This window comes from Thermoascus crustaceus, assembly GCF_041956765.1.
Source record: "Thermoascus crustaceus strain CBS 181.67 unplaced genomic scaffold VTN00scaffold_1, whole genome shotgun sequence".
Classification (NCBI taxonomy): Eukaryota; Fungi; Ascomycota; class Eurotiomycetes; order Eurotiales; family Thermoascaceae; genus Thermoascus; species Thermoascus crustaceus.
In genome coordinates this window covers 263,801-280,677 of record NW_027192527.1, presented here as the reverse complement: position 1 = coordinate 280,677, position 16,877 = coordinate 263,801, and the positions used below count along the sequence as shown (strand labels likewise).

Below are 16,877 nucleotides of genomic sequence, written 5' to 3'. Positions count from 1 at the left end.
GAGGGGAGATGTTGCCGTTTGGTACTGAGTGCTCGGCTCCCATGGTCCCAGCCGTATGTACCCACAAAAATGCGGCGGAAACGGCGTTGCTACCGAAAAATCTACCTGGCTTGCTGACTCTCGAGTTGGTCGGGGAAGGGGATAGGCGAAGACCCAACTCCATGTCACTGGGATCGAGGAGAAGCGGCTAGAATTCGGGCTTCCGTTCCACGACAACATTGACAAGGCTCGAATCCTATTATTATTGATCGCCTCTGTATCATAGCAATCTCTTTCCCACTGTAGTGACTTTTCTCGTGCTGTTCTAGTGATCCATAATGCTTCCACGCCAGTTTCGGACTTTTTGCGACAGGTGCTAATCGGCCTTGGCTGCGAAAGTGCGTTTTGATCTGCCATCGAGCCAAGGCCTAGCAAAAAGGACGTGGGCCCTAAGGGACGGAAAGAGCCCTTGTCTTGATCCACAGACCGGGCTCGAGGTGGTTTTAGATCATCACCACTAAGCATTATGCTTGTAGGCAACGGGCATCGTGTGACTACGGCCCGCCCGTGTAGTCGGATTGGTTAGCCTTCCCTGAGGAGATCGATGTATGCCAGCAATGTGTTTAATATTACCGGCACCGGTAGCCTCTCCGGGGGACAGCCCCGACCCCTCCTTTGGCTGCCGGGATGCCTCACTGGAGAAGTAACTGCTCTGAATGGACAAAACTCGACTGCCAGACTGCGTGACTGGCCGGAGGAAGAATTGAACTGCTTGCAATCAAGCACGACGGGCAAAAACGTGTACGGACGATTGGCATCCTAGCTGCATTCGTCATCCTGTCTGGGTCCAGAGGTCATTTCCCAGTGGTTCGCTTCTGTCCCTTTAAGGCATGAGAAGAGTTTGCCATCGTGGCACCAGAGCCGACTGGGCGGCTTTCCTTTCCCATCCATACTAATGCGTCGCGCATGATCTCGTCGAAAGTCGAACGAGTAGTGGTCCTAAGCCTTCACCACACTATCTATGCCCGACGGTAGTTTTCGCGTCGACAAATTCCATGCCGCTGCAATCAGTTTGTTGTCAAGCATTCGGAGCAGATACAGTCATCGGCACTGAACACCTGGCAGATGCCTTCCACGTATATAAATCCTAGGAAAGCCAGAAGCACTTTGTTAAAAACGCCTATAATTTTTGTTAAATTCTGATACCGAAGGCGACTGGATCGAGTGAAGCCACAGAAACTAGGACTAAAAAATGACGTACCAAATTTCCTTCCAAGACCCGTTGCCTTGTGCCTGAAGATATGCTGACGCCCTTTTTCTCATCAAGGAGTCCAGAAGCAGGGACAGAAGAGCTAGATAGCTCTTACCTTGAGACCATAACAGTTCAAGGACGAGAGTTCCAGCGGTATTCAATCGACCATCGGATATATTTCGCGCCTGTTGATGATGTACGCGGATAGGTAACATCAATGATCGCGTTCCAAGTTACTGACCATTTCAGGACGAAGCAGAACGGCTTGAACTTCAGCATCGAATATTCAATAGGGTCTTTGATGACCGCCTGATCTTTCCGCCCATTCATCGGCCCAGAAGAATCCTTGACTGTGGCTATGGGGCCGGAGCTTGGTCTGTGGAGGTCGCCGAGCAGTATCCAAATTGCGAGGTGAGAGCCTCAGAGACGTCTGGCTACCGTCCAACCACTAACTGTCACCGGTCGCGAAGGTGATAGGAGTAGATATATCGCCGCATATGAAACCGGACGAGACGCCTGAAAATCTATGGCTGCAGGTGAGTTTTCTGCTATTCCAGCTCTTTCTTTGCAAGTCTAAGAATCTCGGATACTGCCCACACTAGCCTGTCTTCAAATTCTAGCTAGGGCTCTTGTGTTGACCAGCGAACAACAAAATCTTGACCATCTGTTGTCGGCTAGTGATGTCGACCTGCCTCAAACAAGAAGACTGACATGAGAGCGCAAAACAGGTTGATGACTTGAATGCTCCGTTTACCTTCCCTCCTAACCACTTCGATCTCGTCCATTCGAGACTCGTTGCATCCGGGATCAACCGATCAAGATGGCAGTCTTATATTCGAGACATTGTAAAGTAAGATATTTCCGAACCGTGGAAGCTTGATTCTGCTGTCTCATCCTCCCACGTAAACCCGCCAGTCTGGAGGTACTGAGTTGCCAAAAAAAACAGAGTCGTGAAACGCGGCGGTTGGGTTCAAATGGTTGAGATATACTTCAATGTCCAATCCGATAACGGATCGATCACCGACCAACATGCCTTGAGACAATGGAGCGCAAAATATAGAGGTGCACTGGATGACTTGAAGGATCTCCGCGTGGGAACGAGACTCGGAAGTCTTCTTTCAGCAGCGGGCCTCGTGGAAGTTGACACAAGAATGATCCCAATCCCACTGTCGGCATGGTCAACTGGTCAGTCCTCGGCGCACGGGTGATGGCATATGTCGTTCTCCTAACGAGGTTCCAGACCCGAGGATGCGAGAAATAGGCGCAATAAACCGCGATAATGTCCATAGGCTCCTTTCGGCGATGGCGATCTATCCGTTCACACAGAGACTAGGCATGTCACGAGATGAGTTCGAAGTGTTAGTTGCTCGGGCACGACAGGAAGCAGATAATCCTTCATTGAAGGCATACTTCCCATTGTGTGTATCCCACCTCTTCCAAGCTCTGCTGCAAATGCTGATGGACTAGGTATGTCTCCATCGGCCGAAAGCCTTGAGTTGAGGCGGTCTCCTTTGATGGGAGGCGTGACCAGTGCCTAAATCAACACGCTTCAACCATGCTGATCACATCTGTTCATGTCATTGCCTGCATCTTATTTTGAGTTATCAAGAACAGCTTAGCATTCCCATCATGCGGTTCTCTAGATTCCCGTCCGAAGTATACTGTTTCTTTTCGTTGACTTAGGATTCAATGATTAAATCAGTGACCGTCATAATGTCGGCCTCCCAGAAAAGAACCTCAGTTCTTAACCAGCTGTTGGGCATTGGCATAGATGCGGCTCGATCGTCGAGCACTTGATGCTCTGCATCCGCCAGTATTCTTGGACCCGTTGATGATAACCTGACTCGCCAGTGGCTGGTAGCGGGTCCCTTAAGTTCTCAACTGGAATATCCCCTTGTATGGGTAAAGCACAGGCGCAGATTCCACTGGCGGTTGGTTGGCAATGGAAGGTAGCACAAGAACATTCTGGTAGCACAGATCGACCTTGGTCTGACGGTAACTCTATCGATCGCTGCAAAATCTTCGGAAGTATTCTGCTAACACAGCCTATTGCGCAGGGGTCCCAAGCGTTGCACAATTATGCTTAGGACTCTGAGTTGCTGGAAGGTATGGTAGCAGGACGCCAGAAGGTCAGCGCTGCCTGTATTTCGAGCCATGCTAAGCCAAGCAAACGGGATGAGTCCTTGTTAGGTAAAATAGATGACGAGAAGGCACAACACTTCTGTTCCTGATACCTGGTGCCTAATGAAAGCGAGGCATGATGCCAATTAGGGACTAGAACAGAAACCGCTATCGCATTAGCAACAACAAGGGAGGATCGAGGACGTGGACGAGACGGAAGAATTATGGTACCACAGGCCCAGCGCGGTCATCAAGCGTCCACCATCGAGACCACTGCCACCACCAAGTTCCAACGCGGCCCTCCACAGCTCCAGCAGTCATCACTGACGCTCATAGAAGCCATTGTGGATGAAGGACGAATACCACACAAACCTCCTGCCGGGAGTCGAGAGGATGGAGATGGGCTTTGATTGCACCTCGATGGCCCTGGCTGTCACCGCCATGTCGTCAAGACGGGGGAAACGTGACGGGAAGAAAGCTCGGGAAGCTTGAACCTTAGGGAGTGGAGTATGCGGTGGACGAGATGCTTTGGAGAGTCTTGACAACAAACACAGCATCAGGCCACAGCTTGGACGTGCAAAGGTCTTACGTGCAGCAGTGTGAGGCCGAACGAATTTTACAGAAGGCTTACGAGTGCGGATGCGGTACGGATTTCTGGTCGACCGGCCCCTTTCCTCATCGACCCTGCGCTGATGCCCAACGGAACACGAGAGTCTCAGGGGGTTCTGCCCGGCATCCTCGTGTTGCTCGATGCGCAACGTCTTTTCTTCAACCCCAGGGGCCTAACCACGAGGCAGAGGTGGATCCACCACGGGAGATCTGAGATACGGGGCATTGACGTGCATTTTTTGCTTAGTTGCTACCGCTATGGCTATTATCATCGTGTTTCTCTCTTTTCTAGAAGATAGTCAGTAGATCCAATCGAACCACTAGATACCAATGGAACAACCCCATCCGTGTCCCTTCATCCTCGTCCACAGCTCATAGATCGAAAGTCAGCGCGCTTTCAGAGCCAGGCTCTCTCGCGGAAGCGGGAGCTCAGGCGCCGTCTGGCCCCACGCGTCTCGACAACATATCAGAGTTCCACATCCAAACCTCAGGCCTGAACGATTGGAGCCCAAGCCGAGGTCCTGGGATGTGCAATCTAATGATAGTGATTCAAAGCAGAGGGCCCTTATGACAGATATACACCGGACGTCTACCCTCGTGCCTGTCCAGGGACGCTTCTGCGCTCACTCATCGGCAAGGGTCACACGAGATAGCAGACTGCAGTCTAGATTTTGTCGTGCACCATGCAGCACCCCAGGAATGTCTGGCAATCAAGGGGTGGCAGACCCTGGCCTTGATCCAGATCCTTGTATCGATGTTGGCGGCGTTGTTCTTTGCGAGCCTTGGCGTGACAGCGTCCATCGCTAGCAGCCTTAGCGCCTGAGGCCGCAACGCGCCTGTCGGGTAAGCTACCGCTTTGGGCGGGGAAAAAAGTCGGCCGCCTTCCTGCAGCTATCGGGAAGTTCTGAACATATCGAAGATCTTCTCCTTCGCATTGGAAAACACCACAGGCAGCCAAGATGCCTTCGACGCATAAGAAAGATAAGCCCTGGGATACCGATGACATCGATAAGTGGAAGGTGCGCTGCTTCTGAGAGAGACATAGGTCCGCAGCTTGCGTCGCTAACGGTATGCTGCAGATCGAAGAGTTCAAGCCGGAGGACAACCTAGGAGGTACCTTCGCGGAGGAGTCGTCCTTTGCCACACTTTTTCCCAAGTATCGCGAAGTATACCTGAAGGAAGCATGGCCTATGATCACCAAGGCGCTCGAGAAGCACGGAATTGCGTGCACCCTAGACTTGGTGGAAGGTAGCATGACCGTGAAGACGACCCGGAAGACTTATGACCCTGCTGCTATTCTGAAAGCGCGCGACCTGATCAAGCTTCTTGCGAGAAGTGTTCCGGCACCGCAGGTTTGTCCCATGGAAACTTTCTGGTTTTTATTGTTCTCTCTAGCTTACGGTTTTTCGTATCTCTAGGCAGTAAAAATCCTCGAGGATGGCGTCGCATGCGATATTATCAAGATCCGCAACCTTGTGCGCAACAAGGAGCGCTTCGTCAAGCGTCGCCAGCGTATCCTGGGCCCCAACGGCTCGACCCTCAAAGCCCTCGAGCTCCTCACGAGCACCTACATCCTCGTCCAAGGCAACACGGTCTCCGCGATGGGTCCCTACAAAGGTCTTAAGGAGGTTCGGCGCGTGGTCGAGGACTGCATGAACAACATCCACCCCATCTACCACATCAAGGAGCTGATGATCAAGCGGGAGCTGGCCAAGGACCCGACGCTGGCCAACGAGTCCTGGGACCGCTTCCTGCCACACTTCAAGAAGCGCACCCTGTCCAAGCGCCGCAAGCCTTTCAAGGTCACCGACAAGTCGAAGAAGGTCTACACGCCGTTCCCCCCGCCGCAGGAGAAGAGCAAGGTCGACCTGCAAATCGAGTCGGGCGAGTACTTCCTCAGCAAGGAGGCCAAGGAGAGGGCGCGCAAGGAGGAGATCATGGAGCGCCAGCGCGAGAAGCGCGAGGAGAAGATGAAGGAACGGGAAAAGGACTTTGTTCCGCCAAAAGAGAAGGACGAGATCGAGGCAGAGGCCAAGGAAAAGAAGGAGAAGAAGGAGAAGAAGAAGCACAAGCGCAAACGCGAGGAGGCCGATGGAGAAACGGATGCGGATGGCGCAGAGAGGAAAGAGAAGAAGAAAAAGAAGAAGAGCAAAAAGGACAGTTCAGACGAAGAGTGATTTTGATTTTCATGAGGCTTTTTTTTGGTTCTTCGCTTTCCTTTTTTTTCATACGGAGCTGGCATCGCATGGGTTGGAGTTTTTCTACTTTGACTTTCTCTTCACGGAAGTGCTGAATCTGTTATGTATACATGAATCATCGTGTACAAAAAGCGCGGATACCACAAATCGATCTCTCTCAATTATGTTAATTGAGAAAAGGACTAATATTTTCTATTCCTGTCCGAATCGGATGTTATTCATCATTTATTTCCTGCCACTAAGACCTCTTGCCGGAACTACATGTAGGCAGCCACTTACAGACTATAAGGTACCAGCCTAAGGCAAGCATCATGCACTGAGTAGAAGCAGGATAACTAAGCCACAAAAGACGTGATAGATCTAAAATCTAAAGATTATATCAGGCCATGCGTCACATGCGCAGGTGGAAGATCAGCGGCTCCGCCACCCTGGCAATCACTGGAAGCCTTAGGTACCCTGAAATATTCCGGTCCCTGATGTCCTTCAAGTGAAGCGAAAATAGGATACAGTATATGTCAGGTCAAATTATGAGCGTCTTTCAAAAAGAAATCACTGCTTAATCTTAGGTACCTAAGTACATACTTGGGGAGCACTAACTGGCAGAACATACCGGGTCATGTGTGATTTTAGCAGCTGCGTGTCTCCCAGCCATCTGCTGCTAGCAACGCAAAGTTATAATTTTTTTAGACCTGGAATGGATCGAGATCTCCAATTTGTGTTGAAGCCGGGAAGTAATCCAGAAGTCCATGGTTCAGGTACCATAGAATCACCCATTCTAGGCAGGAGCGATCTGTCTGATCACTCCTTCCCAACTTGACAGTCGAGATGGAAATGTCAGGCGGCTGCCTAGAATTATGTTCTACATCAAGTACAAGGAACCCTTCTCTCTCCTTGGTAAAAATCTTCCACCACTCTACCTAGGTGAAGTTGAACGCAGACAGGTATACAGCAGAGTGAGACCAACAAGCAGCACAATGGAACACCGGATTCAGCATGCCATCGACGAGTCACAGGAGGTGCAGGATAAGGGCATCAAGGCAGAGTTCCGGAATCTGCGGGAGATCATAGATCGTCGCTTCGAGGAACAGGGAAGGTACATGGATGGTTGCCTCCGCGCTCGGGTCGACAGGATCAACAAACTGGTCATCGAGTGCGATGACAGATTCAACAAACTTGAGGCCCAGATAGGGGTATTAAATGTGAAACTTTCCAATTCAAGGATTTCACATCTGTCCCAGACAATTCATCCAGTGCCAATGTATGATGCGTCAGGCGAGAAATGTCTACCAACTCCTCAAGAATTTCCTTCTACTGCATTGAAGTTTTGGCATCTTCAAGACAGGAATAATTGTATTGCTTACTCTGATACCCTCATAACTGCCTGAGAACAACTAACAGTGTTGAAGGGCAGGGTTTGAAAGTCTTACTGGAGTATTATCAGCTCGAAAAAGAGATGATTCGACGCGCGCAGTTCCTCGATCTCTATGGCTCCGAGAAAGACATGGATGAATTTGAATATACGGAAGATGACTTCACAAGTGCCGTTGAATCAGACCCGCAGGGCGCCGTCTTCGTCCTGGGTTCTCATCTTGGCGTAAATTGCCACTTACTTCAAGAGAAGGTGGCTCAACTTGAGCTTCAACTGAGGAAGGGGACGGCCACCGAAGGGCCTGTGCCCCCAGACTGTGGTAGCATAAAGGCGCGAAGCAGTGAGGAACTAGCACTCCCACATCCTGAAGGTAGATCCTCCGATAGCGACAACCAAGATCCACAGAAACCTGTCCCCAACTTGGAGTTTTCATCAGAAGAGTTTTCAAAGCACATCACGCAGCTCCGGTTCTGTGGCCAAGAGATTTCCTTTACATATACTAAAAACAAGGAAAAAGATTACCACAACATGGGTAGTGAGCGTCAAGATCTACACCTTCCGATACGATTTTCAAAGAACAGTGCTCCAAGCGAGTCAAGCGAGTCCGGATCAGAGCCCCGAGCGTGCTGTTAAACCTGCACAATCATCGAAGAGCAGCAAATTTCGTTGATGACGAGGCAGGCTGGAGTTTCTCGAATATATGTCCTTTCGACAACCATACTTTCTGAAGCAATCAATGCTGAAAGATCTGTCACGATGGTGGGAGTCCTCAATACCTTGAGGTCTTCCTGGTCATGCAGATGTTTAACACTTAAACTACTGCTACTCTTCCTTTTCTTTATTCGATTTCCTTCGATTTGCCCGAGCCTGGGTTCGATCACTTGACGTCGGAAGATCATCTTCGGAAACTTTTGATACGGAACGCACAAAACGGAAGACATTCAGCCGGGCTGCCACATCAAAAGGATGCTGTGCTGTAGCATGCAACAACAGAGTAGATGTCTCTTAAACATCCATGGAAATACTTACATAATACAATATCCATACAAAAGAAACGACAACAGCGACGCTCGAGCATCCTAACCATTGTAGAACATGTACCTGCCGAAGTAAGCGCTTAGCTATGCCGCTAAAACGTGACCAACTCGCCGGCGCAAGATAAGACGGCAACTTGACTCCACCAGGGCTGCAAAAGGCTTATTTTCTTACTCCACACGGGCATCTATCTACCTCCATACTTCTCATGAACTGTTGACAGCACCGAGTATGCTGTTCTAAGTTGGGGACTATAATATACTAGAGGGCACGCTCGTATTCGTTCCGCCCTTGCCCGTATCACGTCCCACCCGGCCATTTACTTATCTACCACCTAATCTATCCGCGGATAGATAAGTATCTGAGATGGGATCGACAAAGACGGCTCGAGCCGCCTCGGGCTTTTTTTTTCTTTTTGAAGACTCCGCCGCGGGGTTACTGTCCCATCCCGTCCCGTATCTGTGCGCATATATGCAGCTAAGTTATTGCTGGAAAAATAAAATGTCTTCTTTTTCTGAGGCGAGTCATTGACGGATCAATACCGCGATTTTTTTTTTCATCATCCCTCGACCGTGATGTCGACCCCCGCTGCAGAGGTGGTCGTCGCACCGCCGGTGGTCATCGACCCCGAGAAAGACAAGGACAATGGCTATGGCAATGACGGGACTATCGCCAATTCTGCGGCCAACGATAATGACAACCGGTATCGAACGTCCAGGGGGGAGATCTGGGCTTACTATGCGTACGTTTGGGGGTCCTCCATGGCATGGTTGTGGGAGGAAGCGAGCTAATAAATATTGTCTAGCTACTATATCGGCAACAACGGACTTTCACTGTTCAGTAAGCATAAATCTAAAGCCTTCGGCTTTTCTTATTGCCATGAGCTTACACAACCAGACTTCGCCCCCACGGCCTTCCAGAACCTGCTCTCCCAGGCTGCCAGCGACGACGGCACTCTCGTGTTCGCCGGGCGACGACGCTCTGTCAACAGCATCGTCCTGCTCGCCAACGGCATCTCCTTCGCCATCCAGGTCGCGGTCTTTTTGATCATCGGCAGCTTCGCGGACTTCGGCACCTGGCGGCCCAACATCCTGATCGTGCTCTCCATCGTCGCGTATGCCATCGGCTTTGGCTGGCTGGGTGTCCACGAGCCCGAGCAATGGCACGCCGGCGTCGGGCTCTACATCGTCGGGCTGATCGCCTACCAGACGACGCTGACTTTCTGGACGGCCGCTTTCCCGGGCCTGGCGCGCAACTCTCCCGACGTGGAGCGTGCAGCGGCGGCGTATGCGGCAGGGGAGATCTCTCGGGATGAGCACGACCGGACTGATGTGATGAAGCGCAGCCAGCTCGCTAACATGGCCTTCTATGCCCAGTCTGTGGGGGAGATCTTTATCCTGGCAGTCATTGTTGGCATCATGTTCGGTCTGGATGTCAATGCCAGCGAGGCTAATAACAACTGGGGGCTGAGCGTGCTCATCGCTTTTGCCAGCGGCGTGTGGCTGCTGCTGTCGGTGCCCTGGTTCATTCTGGAGAAGAGAAGGCCGGGCCAGGATCCTGGGGGCAGAAATATCATCATGGCCGGATTATGGCAGCTGTACCATGCAGTGACGCAGGTGTGGAGGTTGAAGCAGAGTCTGATATATCTGATAGGTAAGCTTTCATCGAGCTAGCTATAAGGGTCCTCCGTTCTGACGAATATCAGGTTACTTCCTCCTAGGAGACTCCCTAAATACGACGGTCACTGTCATCGCAACGCTCCAGAACAGCGTTGTCGAGTACAACACTCTCCAGCTGACCTATCTCCTGATCGTCGGCATAGCAGCGCAGGTATAGTCATTTCTATTCCCAGACCATTGAAAGGGATAACTGCAGATAGACTGACTCTCCAGGCCGTTGGCATCTACTCCTTCTGGTTCATCCAGCGCCGCTTCAACCTGGGCACCAAGACCATGTTCAACGCGATCGCCGTCGCCATCATCCTCCTGGACGGCTGGGGCATGATTGGCATCTGGACGCCCAACTTCGGCTTCCACCACGTCTGGGAGGTCTGGGTCTACCAGGCCTTCTACGGCCTCTTCGTCTGCCCGTGGTACAGCTACTCGCAAATCATGATCTCCGAGGTGACGCCGCGCGGCAAGGAGTTCCTCTTCTTCAGTCTCTTCAGCATCATCGGCAAGACGTCCTCGTTCATCGGGCCCATCGTGTCCAGCGCCATCATCGACGCCACGCCCTCGGGGAACGTCTCCACGCCGTTCTATTTCCTGTTCGCGCTGAGCGTGGTCAGTTTCGTGATGCTGGCCGTGTTTGTGGACTTGAAGAAGAGCTCGAGTGAGCAGGAGAAGTTTTTGGAAGAGGAGAAAAAGGTGCTGAGGGAGAAGGGTGTTGGTGGGGAGGGGGACTCAGCGCAGAACCAATGAGATATGAAACTCACTAAATAGTCGTTCAAAGAAATAAGAAGGAAAAGGTTTACAGCTTGTCGCTTTTGCTATATTTTAATTTGGGCTGGCTTTGCTCAGGGTCTGTGGCCTATCATAGCGTTTGGGTTCCCTCCAGTAGCTTCAAACTCACATTAGTACAAAGTAGCAATCCTACAAGCCATCAAGCCACTACGCAGCAGGGGAAGACTGACAAAAAAAATATAATATAGCAGTGTATAACCATGCCCTCAGCAGGCTGTCTCCATGTCAACCATACCCGACACTGACACCGAGTGCCAGCTCTCCGAGCACCCCCCGCCACTCCGGGTTCTGTTGTCCGGCGAGGGCGATTTTAAAAATATCCCAGAGAACAAAAGGATGTGGGCACCTGGTATCTGGAAGATGTAATTGTTTTGGTGCTGCTTTGAATGGGGGAGGTGGAGTGAGCCCTAGGACATCAGCGGAGGGCTGACACAAAAAATGTGTACACAATAAAAAAGACCTATTAGTTACAAAGTCTATGGGGTTATTACCAATCCACGGCCAATATTCTTTTGATTATTTTAAGCCGATTCAATCTATCTACCTATCTGCGCGACGGGATTGGATCTTGCAGGTCGGGTTTAGCTTTTTTTTAAGGTTATCCTATCCGTAAGATTTGTAAAGTCAACCTTATTAGTTACCCAACAACCAATGTTTTTTATAATGCGAAACTATGATCTGGAAACTCGAACATTTCAAGGCCAGCTCTTTGAGATTTGGGACTTATGGTGCCTTCTAGTTGTTTGCGTCGATATATTCACAAGTTCATTGCCACTCAAAAGACTATATATATATAATCGTAGACTGAGAAATATACCATACCGTAGAATCGTGTTACAAGCATCCATGCGTATCTTCATGATTAGAAAATTATATATATGTATGTACCCAGGCAATACCAACCTGCCCATAACATAAGTACAGTACTTACGGCGTGCCCTAGTAGCGTGCCCCATCCAGCTCGACCGGCGACCTCTGGATCTGAGTGCCACCCAATTCTGAGCCGTTCCATCCACCCGGAAGTTCAGGTGTATATGCTCCAGGATGCCGTACTCCCGAAGTGTCAGGTGCGATATTGGCATTATAAGCGTTTTCTCCATTATCAACAGCGGGCATTTGTTTTCGGCGTCGAAGCATAAAGACGGCCAACAGCAACGCGATCAGACCGAGTGCTCCCAGGGAAACACCCACTCCGATTCCTGCCTTTGCGCCTGATGACAGATCGCTGCTGTTTGTTGATGTATCGGTGGAGGCTGTCGGTAAAGCAGTGCCTGTTGACGTGGTTGCACTAGCAGTTGCAGATGAAGTGGCAGAAGGTGTTGTAGTTGGAATCGCGCGTGCGACGTTCCAGCCTACGACCGCAATTGCTCCGACGGTGGAGGACTGGGACAAGGTAGTGGTTTCGGTCGTCCACGCGGTCGACTGCATCGTCGGAGTGGATGCATATGTCAGAGTTGCTCCGGAGGGCACATCTGACAAGCAGTCTCCGTTGACTTCTCCCGGTTCTCTATTCGCTAGGTAATAGCCTCTTTTGTTTTTGTTGATAACCAGTTAGCCATGACATCATGTACAATATGTAGATTAATAATCCGGAGTCATCTTAGAGGACTCACGAAGGACAACACATGGCAAGCGTGCTGGACTCATCCTTTATGGACGTCGCCACAGTTGAAAAGTCCTCTGGACATGTCAAAGGCAGGATGCTGACAGCAGTATGACTATCATAACGCCCGCCTCCGAGTCGAGCCTGTTCCCACCATGTTGTCACGGCGGGGGGCTGGCAGGTTACTCCTGGGTCGATGTCAAGACCGTATCCTGGATCGAACGCAACCAGACTGGGCCCGTTGAGGCGGTAGATGCTGGAGCAGTCGGAGGGCGCGGACCATGCGGTGGTCAGTGGTATCCAAGATGTTACTTGCCCCCCATTAGTCTCTGCTGGGTAGAGTTCTGACATTTGCCAACCGAACTGTTGTCCAGATTCCTTTGTTGACGAGATCGTGTCGGCGCGCAACCGTCTAATCCAGGGTGTTTGCTTCCTTTTTGTCGATTTTCCCACTTGCAGCTGGATCAGCACGGCTCCTAGGTATCGTTGCAGGCTTGGAGAGTGAGATCGCAAAATTTCAAAGACAAACAGACCACGATGGCAAGGTAATACTGCCCCTATGGTGCACGGCGCCTATTTATTTCACCATTAGGGGAGCTGAATCCCGCCCCCAACCTGATCTCTGCCCCAGATGCAGACACCATCGCTAATCCCTTGGGCATAATGACAAGAGAAGCAAGTCTCATAGGTTGGACAAATGTGACGATCACAGTTAGCGCCTACCAAAACTGCCTTGTGCATGCATGCTGTGCCATTTGAGCGCTCGGCCCCCAGCAACGCGCCCGGTTATAAACCATCGACCCCCCAAACCATCACTGCAACTTGAGAAGAAATTCAAACCGCAGACATTGGCAATCCTCCGTACACTTCCCATTGCCTTGTTGGCCCAGATGCCCTCGGAGCTCACCGAATTTCAAGCCATTCTTAATCTGCCGGAAGATGGCATCCTCGGACAGGAAAGATTTGGGGGCATCGGGCTATCGGAGACGCAAACACCCTAATAATGTAAATCCAAAAGCACTACCACGAACAACGTCTTCGTCTTTCTTGCCTTCGCCGTTCTCCGCGCACAAAGCCGTAATTGCTGGTGTCGTTGCTTTAGTGGCTGGGTTTATCTTTTTGCTGAATGGCTCTCCTGATCAACTTAGCCGCTACAGGTCAAGAGCTGTTGACTGGGACGATCGCAGGGAAAAGGTGAAGGAAGCCTTCGTTACGAGTTGGGATGCCTATTCAAAATATGCATGGGGTTAGTCGTTGATATCTTAAATCGCTTTTCTTGCATATATCTACATTTCCAGAACGTTGATCCCGAGCCATCCCTAAATTGCTTATACTAACTACTGGACGTTAGGCCAGGATGAATTCCACCCAATTTCGAAAACGGGCTCACAAATGAGCCCCAATGGCCTGGGATGGATTATCGTCGACAGCCTCGACACTCTGATGATCATGAACTTGACTTCGCAGCTGTCCGACGCACGCAAATGGGTCAGCAGGAAGTTGACCTACGACCAAGACCAGGATGTCAACACGTTCGAGATGACCATCCGCATGCTCGGGGGCCTGCTCTCCGCGCACTACCTTGCGTCGCAGCTGCCCCATGTCTCTTCTCGAAGGGACTATATCTACCTGTCCAAGGCAGTAGACCTGGCTGACAGACTTCTGGGCGCCTATGAGTCTAGGTCGGGAATTCCATACGCAAGCGTCTGGTTGCGAACGGGGAGGGGCATACCCTCCCATGCAGATGGCGGTGCTTCATCAACTGCTGAAGCTAGCACCGTACAGATGGAGATGAAGTACCTGGCTCACCTCACGGAGAACGAGATATATTGGCGCAAAGCGGAGAAGGTAATGGAGGTTCTTGATAGCAATGGCATGGAGGGTGGCCTGGTTCCTATCTTTGTGGACCCGAATTCGGGTAGATTCACATCCCGGGAGATTCGTCTTGGAAGCCGTGGTGATTCGTATTATGGTGCGTACGGCTCGAAGGAGTTATCAAATGCATAAATATCGACACTGCCAATTCGTCACCATAGCTAACATATGGCAGAGTACCTTATCAAGCAGTATCTGCAGACATCTGGGCAGGAACCGATCTATCTCGAAATGTGGTCCGAAGCGCTCGCCGGGATCCAAAAGCACCTGGTCACCTCGACGAAGCACTCGAACCTCAAGTTCATCGCTGAGCTGCCGAACGGCATCGGCGGTCGCCTGTCTCCAAAGATGGACCACCTCGTCTGCTTCCTGCCCGGATCCATAGCCCTAGGTGCAACGGGCGGCCTGACCGAGGCTGAAGCGCGAAGAGGGCCTGGCTGGGGAGCCGAACAGGAGGAGCAGATGCAGCTCGCGAGAGAGCTCATGAAGACCTGCTGGGGAATGTACAAGGTCACGGAAACGGGGCTTGCGCCAGAGATCGCCTGGTTCGAGGCTGACGATACCGCCCTGCAACCCGCCCCTGGGGCTTCAAATTCACCTATGCGGTCTGCCAGCAAAAACAGCAAAGCCACCTGGAAGAAAGACTACATCATCAAGCCTCTGGACACGCACAATCTGCAGCGCCCCGAGACTGTGGAGAGTCTTTTCATGATGTGGCGGATCACGAACGATCCCATCTACCGGGAATGGGGCTGGGAGATCTTCAAGGCGTTCCAGAAATACACCATCGTCGATGACGGAGAGGGATACACGTCGCTCAATAACGTAAACGCAGTCCCGCCAACGCGGCGAGACAACATGGAGAGCTTTTGGCTGGTAAGAGAGACACACCCAAGAGAATCTGAAGCGAAATAGCATTTCAGGAGCTGATTCGAAAAAACAGGCTGAGACTCTGAAATATCTCTATCTTCTATTCTCCCCAACAGATTTCCTCCCGCTCGACGAAGTCGTCTTCAACACGGAAGCACACATCTTCCCTCGGATCAAGCTGGAAAAGTTTCGGACCGGGTGGGAGCGTAAGCGCAGCAGCCGGCAGAATATCTAGAGAAAAACTGCCAATCAGGGGTTACAGGTACCACTTTCCATAGAGGTTTCTGAAATGAGTACATATCGTGTACTTAGTACCCACACTTAGCCAACCATGATGAGGCTAGATCGCTAGGCCACCCATCCGTGTACCTGGCAGCCTAATGTGAAATGGTCCCCGGTCCAATAACGAGACAGACCTGATCAGAATCATGAAAGTGCACACATGCATAGTACCCAAAGATTTAAAACTTCTCCAATACAGGTCCGAAAGATTCCTTTTTGGCAACAGCGGTTTTAAGGTTGATAGACCTCAGCCCTATTTACTATGAAGAGGCCCACCACCTTACTCAGATAAGGCGTCCCGTCCCAGCTGGACCCGGACACGCAAGTACCTGATATGTAGTCAGCTTGAGAGCGTATTAGCTTCAAGAGCTTGACAATGCCATAATAATGGGTCCTTGAATCCTCCACCAGTTTGAGATATCTACATTCAATGTCCTAAATTAAATGGTAAGCACATGTAAGGCCGCCCCGCCGCATCGTGGAATGCATTTGTGGTGTGGTGTGGCTTTTTAATCCCTTGGCGGAAGTGTATTCCGAGGGGGATTTTGGAAGGCCTGATTTACACAGGACTTTATCATTCAGTCTCACAGTATGATGGATCATGCATGGTTCAAGCACAACTGCCACAGATGTACCTGTCTTATTAAAAATCGGGGCATGAAGAAGAAGAGGGTGAGGAAAAAGATATATATAAAAGAGGCACCTCCACCATCATGAGAACCTGCGTCTTTAAATTCCATCAACAACAATCACAACGGCATACCTTATTAAGGGAAATCTCCTCTCCCACTCCAGCCTCCCAAGTCTCATTTCAACCCAATCTATATCCATCTTTTTTTATATATATCTTCCACAATGCGTTTCTCCATCCCCATCTCCATCCTCTCCGCCATCCTCGCAGCAGCAACCGCCTCTGTCCAGTTGTATAGTTGGCAAGGATACTCCGACAAAACCTGCACCAACCAGGTTGCGGACGTGCCCATCCCCACTGGTCCCGTGGAGTGCACGAGCTTCGAAGGGCTGGGCGTTCAGGCCGTCCATGCCACCTGGGGTCCCGGCGTCTCTGTCAAGTTCTACTCGAATGGCTACTGCCAGGGCGAGCCGATCCTGCCCAAGTACAATGTCTGCGCCAGCGCTTTTCCCGGCGTGGTGAACTCGTGGAGGGTTGATCTGATTCCTTGAAGGATACTCTGAAAAAAAAAAGGTTAGTATATAGGGTAGT

At 50.9% G+C, this 16,877-nt stretch overlaps 7 protein-coding genes across 7 annotated transcripts; 6 read left to right on the top strand and 1 right to left on the bottom strand.

Moving 5' to 3' along the window:
- Positions 1-1,280: 1,280 nt before the first annotated feature.
- VTN00DRAFT_94 (uncharacterized protein) lies at positions 1,281-2,726 on the top strand (the record flags this gene model as incomplete). The annotated part of the gene is made up of 7 exons (XM_069436355.1): positions 1,281-1,427; positions 1,481-1,642; positions 1,702-1,767; positions 1,960-2,081; positions 2,178-2,416; positions 2,472-2,649; positions 2,699-2,726. The coding sequence occupies 7 exons, from the start codon at positions 1,281-1,283 to the stop codon at positions 2,724-2,726; spliced, it is 942 nt and encodes a 313-aa protein (XP_069290802.1).
- Positions 2,727-4,920: 2,194 nt separating this feature from the next.
- On the top strand, positions 4,921-6,138 carry VTN00DRAFT_93 (uncharacterized protein; the record flags this gene model as incomplete). The annotated part of the gene is made up of 3 exons (XM_069436244.1): positions 4,921-4,980; positions 5,041-5,313; positions 5,380-6,138. 3 exons carry the CDS (start codon positions 4,921-4,923, stop codon positions 6,136-6,138), a joined length of 1,092 nt encoding a protein of 363 aa, XP_069290801.1.
- A 995-nt stretch (positions 6,139-7,133) lies between these two features.
- On the top strand, positions 7,134-8,161 carry VTN00DRAFT_92 (uncharacterized protein; the record flags this gene model as incomplete). The annotated part of the gene is made up of 2 exons (XM_069436133.1): positions 7,134-7,417; positions 7,558-8,161. 2 exons carry the CDS (start codon positions 7,134-7,136, stop codon positions 8,159-8,161), a joined length of 888 nt encoding a protein of 295 aa, XP_069290800.1.
- Positions 8,162-9,138: 977 nt separating this feature from the next.
- VTN00DRAFT_91 (uncharacterized protein) lies at positions 9,139-10,983 on the top strand (the record flags this gene model as incomplete). Its single annotated transcript, XM_069436022.1, has 5 exons — positions 9,139-9,305; positions 9,369-9,403; positions 9,461-10,216; positions 10,269-10,393; positions 10,456-10,983. The coding sequence occupies 5 exons, from the start codon at positions 9,139-9,141 to the stop codon at positions 10,981-10,983; spliced, it is 1,611 nt and encodes a 536-aa protein (XP_069290799.1).
- Positions 10,984-11,964: 981 nt separating this feature from the next.
- Positions 11,965-12,979, bottom strand: VTN00DRAFT_90 (uncharacterized protein; the record flags this gene model as incomplete). The annotated part of the gene is made up of 2 exons (XM_069435911.1): positions 11,965-12,553; positions 12,639-12,979. 2 exons carry the CDS (start codon positions 12,977-12,979, stop codon positions 11,965-11,967), a joined length of 930 nt encoding a protein of 309 aa, XP_069290798.1.
- A 588-nt stretch (positions 12,980-13,567) lies between these two features.
- VTN00DRAFT_89 (uncharacterized protein) lies at positions 13,568-15,608 on the top strand (the record flags this gene model as incomplete). Its single annotated transcript, XM_069435799.1, has 4 exons — positions 13,568-13,874; positions 13,980-14,600; positions 14,679-15,379; positions 15,447-15,608. The coding sequence occupies 4 exons, from the start codon at positions 13,568-13,570 to the stop codon at positions 15,606-15,608; spliced, it is 1,791 nt and encodes a 596-aa protein (XP_069290797.1).
- A 902-nt stretch (positions 15,609-16,510) lies between these two features.
- On the top strand, positions 16,511-16,837 carry VTN00DRAFT_88 (uncharacterized protein; the record flags this gene model as incomplete). Its single annotated transcript, XM_069435688.1, has 1 exon — positions 16,511-16,837. One exon carries the CDS (start codon positions 16,511-16,513, stop codon positions 16,835-16,837), a length of 327 nt encoding a protein of 108 aa, XP_069290796.1.
- Positions 16,838-16,877: the final 40 nt, after the last annotated feature.